Here is an 8,491-nt window from a genome sequence, read left to right as displayed (position 1 = left end):
AGACAAAAAGGCATGAGAAAGCGGAGCAGAGCCTGGCCCACTGTTAGCTCAGCATCTGGTTCTTTTTAGGGTTCAGGGCAGAGTCAGACACACTCTATTCACAAAGGAAGGGCCAAGAGAGTTTGCTGGTTTTAATGCTGCCTTTCTAAACCACTACGAGATTTCAGGATCAAATGACCCTGAAAGGCCAGGACTGCAGAAGCGTACTGGAATTGCGTCCCCTAGTTTTGTGGCATGAACAAGCATCGGCTAGGGACCAGGATGTGACTGCCAATCTCAGCACACTTGGAAATGAACTCAGAACTGAAAACAGCTCTCCAGTGTGAAAGGTCACCCCGCCCGCACCCCCAAAGTGACCAGTCTGGTTAGCCAACTGTTCCCTTGCAATACTGCTACGCTTAGCGGAGAGATCCCTTCCAGGAGTCTGGTAAGACTTGACGTTGCACTGTTGCATGGCACATAACATGGGTGAGGATTTAAAGTATATATTTACTGTCAACTTAAAAAAGTTTTCCTGATCAAGTCCATTTCCATGGACTTGATCTATAACTATGAATGGGCCACTCGGGACCCCAGCAAATGCCACCTGAGTAAGAATTCAGCATTTTTGTTCATACACTGGAAGAAAATGTCAGCATTTTGTCCAAGATGAAAGCAAAATACTTGATATTTTTGATCTAGTAGCAACAGTAAATATAGAACCTTAAACCTGCCCTCGGTGTATGTACGATTTAAAGCACTGGGCTGGAAAGATGACTTTTTAAAAAAAAAGCTTTGTTCAGGATGCAGTATTTACATTGTTCTTTGACTGACACATACACTTTTACACAGGTATATTTCAGCTGCAGAGCCACGGGTGGGACTCGATTACACACAGCTCACCCTTTCGCTTACAACATTGCAGCTGTTTATCGACAGCTCTGAAGTCCCCGGTTGCATTTCTAAGCCCTCCTCAGTTTCATCCAACTCCATGCTGTTGAGTTCATTGCCATTTCGGTAGCTATTTAAAGTCAGGTCTTTCCCGTACGAAGCTGTGGAAGCGACATTCAGACACTGGTTTTGTTGCAGTGTCGATTTTTTACTGGGCTTGTACTGGCAGCGGATGTAGTTGGCAAAAGCCCTGCGATAGGTTTTATTGAAGAGCGTGTACACCAGTGGGTTAATCCCAGAACAAATGTAACCAACCCAAACAAACACATTCATGAGTTCGCCCAGGAGGCTCCCGTCACAGGCTTCCTTGCAAAGAACGGACATGATGTTAGTGATGAAAAATGGACACCACAGGATAAGAAACAAAAAGAAGACAATGCCCAGGACCTTGGAGGCTCTGCGCTCGTTGTTGATAGACTGCATGGTCCCTTTCCGAAAGAGCACGGCTTCCTTATTTACGGGAGAGTTCAAGTGGGAGGCCGCCTCGTGGTTCTGCAGCATTGAGATGTTCTCTGTGTTGTTTTCTTTTTTGAGGCAGCTCATGCTGCTCCTTCGCTGCTTGGGCACCTCGCCGTACATGAACACCGTCGCTTGCTTCTGCAGCACCTGGACAGTCAGGCAGTAGGAGATCACCATGATGATGAGCGGGATAAAGAACGCCACGAAGGACCCAAAAAGGACGAAGTTCTCATCATTCAGAATGCAGCTCCCATTCACAAACACCCTGGAGTCATCCTGCAATCCTATGACCGGGATGGGCATGGATATCCCTGGAAAAGAGAGAGCGAAAGCAGACTGTTACTAAAGCAGACAAGGACTCCGGAGAGCGTGTGTAAATGATGCGTGCCTCACACACACACACACACACCGCATTTCACCCCGTGCCTAGAGCTGTTCCAAAGACAAGTCAGTATCCCCAGGAGGAACAAGAACACCTGTTGTAATGCTCAACCCCACTAGGTGGCAGCACGGCTCTAGTGACAGAAAGACCTGCCCTCTCGAAACATCGTGCAGGCATATTGGACTCCAGCGCTGATGCAATGAATCACCTCCCCAAGGTTTCAGTAGAGCTTCGTTCCCAGGCTGTTATTTTGAACGTTAATTCTGACCCGCAGACGCTGTCATGGCTGTAGACACGGTGGCTATTTACAACACCAATGAGCTTTGCTATACGCAGGCTGGCACCAGGTGTGGGGAGACTGCGAGGTCACAAGTGGAGGACAGACCCTCGGCATTTCTGAGGCAGGCCCAGGCCAAACACAAGAAAGTGACAACCAGCGAGCTCGTGTGGCCCATCTGTGAACCAATATTGCAACGACTGTAAGAGAAAGCCAGCCTGGTTCTTCCTAGCGCTCTGGGGGAAGCACACGCTGACCTCTGTGGTAGCTCAGCCTCTGGGTGCACAACACCTCTCAGGATCAAGCTTCTTGTCTGTAATTGTGAGGGGAGAGCAGGGGTTTCTGTAAGCTGCACAACCTGTGTGTCTCCAGGTACGGGGGCTATCTGCAGCGTATCCCTGGCAGTCATCATACAGGCAGTCTGGTCTGAAGCCTTAGAATGAAGCAATTGTGACGTCTAACAATGAGGCATGCATCAAATAGTGCCTGTCTGATTCCTGTCCCTAGAACCCAGAATGCAACAGGCTACGGGTGCGTACAGGCTGCCATGGGAGGTACGCCTGTGAGAACAGAAAGGGCGGAGGGAACCGCACCCCCCCAGTGTCAGTGAAGGGGTGAAGGAGGCGGTTGTGAATGGACCAGTCTCAGAGCTGAAGTCAGAGGCACACAAATAAGGCTTTGGGCTGAGACGGGAAGCCCACTTTAAATGAATAAATTAAATTTTACTAGGGTGCATCTTCCAACTTCCCCAAGTACTGGGTCTGCTGACAAAACTACAGGAATCCCTGTATTGGCCAAGGGGGTTTCCCTTGCTCTCTGCACTCCTCAATGATTTAGATTTAGATAGTGGCACAGAGAGCACACTTATAAAGTGCGCGGACGATACCAAGCAGGGAGTGGTTGCAAGTGCTCAATAATCCCCGGGAACGCTGAAAAGATCAATAATTGATTAAATATGTGCGGACGCCATTCTGCTGCTGGCTGCTAAGCCACCCGTGCTGCTCCTAGTTAAGTGTTTAGATCACCAGCAAGCTCACCCTAGGTTTATACTGTACGGTATCATCTTACTGGGTGATTATAATCCGCGAGGGGGAAACACTTTGCAATACCAAGATCTTTGTATATAAATTACATATCCATTGTCTTGTGTGTGTTATGTTTAGAAGTCCAAAATCTTTATCTAAAAGCAGAGAGCTAAATGTGCTATTAAGCATGGCGTTCTTTTCCTGCCTTTGCTAAGTGACTTCCAGGATCCTGAAGAATACATCTGAGAAATGTCAGCATCATACATTTACTATTTGCCAGTAGGTTAGTGAGGGAATTTCTGCTGAAAAGCAATGACGCCTATAAATGCTTCACATACCTAACGCTTGTCCTTCATTGTCCTGAGCTACATCTCCATTATCCAGCCATCTCTCCCTCTCTGCAGACTGCCAAAGTTCACGTCCAGGCTCTCATCATCTCATGTCTTCACCGATGTCATCGCCTCCTCTCTCACCTTAACTACGGCAACCTTAACCCTCTCAAGTCCATTTAACACCCTGCTACTAAAAAACAGCTTAGCTTCTTGGTTCAGTTGCTTCATAGCTATTGAACAATTACTGGGTCAGATCCTGCGGCCCTTCCACAGGGGAGTAATCCAAATGAAGTCAATGGAGTTATATCAGAATAAAACCGGGACAGTGCATGTCTGAATAGATTTTTTGCTACAAGTTGTTAGTAAGAAACAAGCCCACTCTATTCAGAAAATAACAAGGGTCCAAATTCAAGCATGATGCAACTTCACCGAGTTCAATGGAGTTCCACCAGAGTTGGATTTAGCCCACAGTGATTAGATGAACATTCACGGTGTCATTATGATCACATAAATAGGCAATGCTTTTCTATATTATGGAACCTAATTCCCTTCTCAGCGACACTGGCATGAATCAGGAATACATTGATATCCTGTATTTATATTTTAAGTCAAAGCAGATAGCTCTGTGGAAAAATAACAACCGCCATCCTATTTTGATATCGATAACTGCAAGTGAAACATGTTTTAAAGAATTCTTCTTGGGAAATGCGGTTACCCTGAAGAGTGATTGTGTGGCAAACAGGATGGGTCAGGCAGGCCTGCTGCACTTCTAAAAACGTTTGTAACTTTCACATCTATTAAAATTAACTTAAACATACCTAAATTATGATGGCTGACAAGTATATTCTACTCTGGATGCATCTGATCGGAGTCATATTTCTTAATAACAGGTGAATATTTAATTTTGTGATGCAGCAAAGCCAGTTGTTGCAGGAACCATCTGGTGGCAGGGAAAGGGAAAATCTCCGTTCTGAGAAGGAGAAATGAAATGACTTAGGAGCTGGTGCCAGTGTCAGACTCGATTTCAGAGCTTGAGATGTCCAGGGTCAGGAATGAGTCAGATTGTAAAGCCAGAAGGGACCATTCGCTCATCTAGTCTGACCACCTGTGTAACACAGGCCATTAAATGTCCCCTGCTCACCCCGGTATTGAGCTCAGTGTTGGATTACAGCATGTCTTCCAGCAAGGGAGCCTGTCTTCATCTGGAAGTACCAAGAGATGGAGAGTCCACCACTTCCCTGGGGAGTTGTTCCAATGGTTATTCACCGTCCCTGTTAAACATTTGTTCCCAGTTTGTCATTTGAAATGCTCTGGCTTCAGCTTCCAGCCATGGGCTCTTGTTCTGCCTTTCTCTGCTAGACTAAAGAGCCCTTTGGTACCCGGCATCTTCTCCCAGGAAGGTACGACACACTTGACGTCACCTCTCGATAGGTTAATCAGATTGAGCTCTTTATGTCTCTCACTGTCAGGCATCTTCTCCAGCCTTCGAATCATTTTTGTGGTTCTTTTCTGCTCCCTCTCCAGTTTTTCAACATCCTTTTTCAGATGTGGGCACCGGACCTGGACTCAGTGTTCCAGGATCGGTCTCACCAGTGCCATATGCAGAGGTGAAATCACCTCCCTGCTCTGACTTCCTATTCCCCTCTGTATACAACCTACCCACAGCATCGCCCTGGGAACTCATGTTCAGTCCACTATGACCCCATAATCCCTCCCAGAGTCCCTGCTTTCCAGGATACAGTCCCCCATTCTGTAGGGATGGTCTGAGTTCTTTGTTCCGAGATGTAGAACTTTGCATGGGGCTATATTAAAACACATTGTGTCTGAGTGGGCCCTGCTTGCCAAACGATCCAGATTGCTCTGATTGACTGCCCCGGCCTCATCATTGTTTACCACCACTCCGCCAGTCTGTGTGTCATCTGCACATTTTATTTTATATTTTGTTTGAGATTACTGCGTGGGGCACGGGTCACTTGCTGGAGGATTCTCTGCACCCTGAAGTCTTTAAACCACGATTTGAGGACTTCAATAGCTCAGACATAGGTTAGGGGTTTGATACAGGAGTGGGTGGGTGAGATTCTGTGGCCTGTGTTGTGTGGGAGGTCAGACTAGACGATCATAATGGTCCCTTCTGACCTTAAAGTCTATGAGTCTAGGATACTGCTGAAAATGTTGAATAGCATCAGGCCGAGAACTGATCCCTGCAGAACCCCACTAGAAACACCCCCATTTGATGATGAGTTCTCGTGGACAACGACTTTTTGAAATCTGTCCGTTAGCCAGTTCTTAACCATTTCATATGCGCTCTCTTGATACTCCACAGTGGTCAGAGATGGCAGATGATTCGGAAAGCCTGGGATTATGACAGATTCCAATTTCTAGGAGGGCACTTATTCATTGCCTTTGAAGAAGAAAGGTTAGAAAAGCACAATGAACACAATAACTGCAGCATAGAGAACGTCGGAGCTTTCCAAAGACTGAAACAAAGAGATCTTTAGAAGTTGATTAAAATATGCAAATGTTTCCGCATAAATTCCTTGCTTTAATCAACCCTCGCTGTCCTGGTTTCAAGGTTTGACAGGGGTGCTCCTCTCTCCCCGTCAGTCTCAAGGCCCAATGCCGCAGCACTTTTACTGGGTAGCAGAGGCAGATCCTTTGACTCACGGATGCTGTGGATGGGAGTGGGCAGGAGAGCGCTCGCCATTGGATCTCTGATACGTGAGTGCACTCGGTTAGTCTCTAGGAGTGTGTTATGGAGCGACAGGACAGCAGGTTTCTATTAGGGAGCGGGTGAAACAGTCCAGTTAAGATAAGAAACGCCCTGTATCCCAAACATTGCCCCATCATTCACAGATAACCTCTTTTGGGCTGTAAGCACCTTCATCCCCAAACAGTCCTCCCTCCAGCCTGGGACCATCTGAGCTGCTCGGTTGTCTCCTTGGGAGAAACCCCCAGCTCCTGCTACCCTCAGGGTGGTGGTTAGACCAGCTAGCCCTGCACTGCCAGGCATACTTCTGATCTCATTCAGTCTTTGTGCACCGGTGCTTGCCTGGAGCTATTCCTTAATCACAACCCAGTGACTGAGACCAGGATGAGGGCCAGAGGCATATTTTTGAGGGCAGCTAGATGGGCCTCTCCAATACCTGTTCTGTAGCACAGTCAGGGGCCACCGCTAAATCTGCCCCTTCCTCAGGACTCACCTTCTGGGAGTGGCCAAGTGACACCCCCCTTCTCCTCTATTCCACCTTCCCCCATTTCTCCCAACCACAGCCATCCTCCCCCATCACCCAGCCTTGCAACCTGAGGTTTACCTTTGGCTGCCTCTCCCTCCCCCGTCCATGGCATGGCCAGTAGAACACATCTGGGAGCTCTGTGCCTGTGACACTTACCTGAGCTGTGACCACAAGAACAGAACTTATGAGGGCAAGACTGGGACTTGTCCCGAGTCATCTCCCCGCCTTACCAGCCTGACCTACTTGGCAGCCATTTTGCTAAAGGTACGCTCTTAACACAGCATTCTCCCCAGATCTGGCTAAATGTATTTGTACGAGTTTACTAAGAACCCTTTGTAGCTCTTCAAGGGAGGGTCCATCTTTTTGTGCTGTGTTTATACAGCGCCTAGCGCAATGGGGTGCTGGGTCCATGATTGGGGCCCCCAGGCACTAGAGCAGGGGTCAGCAACCTTTCAGAAGGGGTGTGCCGAGTCTTCATTTATTCACTCTAATTTAAGGTTTTGCGTGCCAGTAAAACATTTTAACATTGTTGTATGTAAAGTAAATAAGGTTTTTAAAATGTTTAAGACGCTTCATTTAAAATTAAATTAAAATGCAGAGTCCCCCCGACCGGTGGCCAGGACCCGGGCAGTGCGAGTGCCACTGAAAATCAGCTCGCGTGCCGCCTTCGGCGCACGTGCCATAGGTTGCCTACCCCTGCACTATAGCAATGCGAATAAATAACTATTATGTAGTAGACTTCAAAGCAGCCTTTTCCTTTCCTGCAGCTGACTGGCACGCAACAGGTCACACAACAATTTCCAACCCACCCACTACTGGGGTGCTCAATGCGTCTTTAGCCAAGTGGCATCTGAGTGGGAAGTCTCATTTCAGAGCGGCACACAGTGGAAAGACCACTGGGATCGTCTTCCTGCGCCGCCTGCTTTCAGATTTTTGCATCTCCTCTTTGGCACAGGGAGAGCAGGAGGAAAGGGAGACGGAGCAAGACCCTTTGGTCAACAAATTCAATTACAGTTGTTGTCTTAATGCCCATTTCTTGTCATCTTTTAAGGCGTTCTCAAGCCAGCAGCTCAGTTCTCTGAATGCTGCCGAGAAGCCGTAGCGCTCACAGAGGGCAGACACTCCTCACAGCATAGTCTCAATTTATAAAACAAAAGCACAAGTGACCTCAAACACATCTTTGTAAAATATTTCATTATTTGATCCAGAGATAGTCTCGTAAAAAATGCCCAAATGTATACGTACCATTGAAAATGTAATGTCACAGACAAAGTCTCTCACCGTGAGCAGACAACAAAACCCAATTGAGTCAAAAGCAATTTTGAAATCAAGATTGGATATTTTTGAAAATATCTGTTCCAGGAATAATTATTTGGGGCCAGGTCTCTGGCCTGTGCTATACAGGAGGTCAGACTAAATGATCACACTGGTCCCTTCTGGCCTTGGAATCTATGAGCACTAACAAAGTTTTTTGCCATTTCATTTCCTAGTGTTTTGAACAGAAAGAAAAGTTGTTGGTAGGAGCTAGTGGTCACTGTAGCAGTTGTAGTTAGCATGGAAGCCAAGTGGACTACTGATCCTGCCCCATCCCCTTCTCCTCCACACAGCCCCACCAATCAGCCTTGTCCCTCCCAGTCTGGCCATCCTCCCCGCTGGCCCCATCGTACTATTTTGACCAGACTTCTCCCCACCCCGTGTGTGTGTGTGGGAGGGGAGGGGGGACAGGGACGTGTCCTAGCAGTGTACCCAGGTTTCCAACTGGACCCAGCCTTGAAATCCAGCTATCTACCCCAGGCATGACGGGAGAACCCAAAGACTCTTTTTAGAGCCACCACAGTTTTCTGAAAAGGAGC

The 8,491-nt window shown here is 47.5% G+C and overlaps 1 protein-coding gene across 1 annotated transcript in view; it reads right to left on the bottom strand.

Annotated features, from left to right (window-relative positions):
- Positions 1-867: 867 nt before the first annotated feature.
- HTR2C (5-hydroxytryptamine receptor 2C) overlaps positions 868-8,491 on the bottom strand; it is a 59,523-nt gene continuing 51,899 nt past the window's right edge. The window contains exon 3 of the mRNA XM_024215540.2: positions 868-1,700. Coding sequence (XP_024071308.2) covers positions 868-1,700 — 833 coding nt within the window. The remainder of the gene's footprint in view (positions 1,701-8,491) is intronic.

Source organism: Terrapene carolina, unplaced genomic scaffold (assembly GCF_002925995.2).
Source record: "Terrapene carolina triunguis isolate 2854851 unplaced genomic scaffold, T_m_triunguis-2.0 Scaffold131, whole genome shotgun sequence".
NCBI lineage: Eukaryota > Metazoa > Chordata > Testudines > Emydidae > Terrapene > Terrapene triunguis.
The sequence above is the reverse complement of the archived record's forward strand: the minus strand, read 5'-3'. Positions and strand labels throughout refer to the sequence as shown.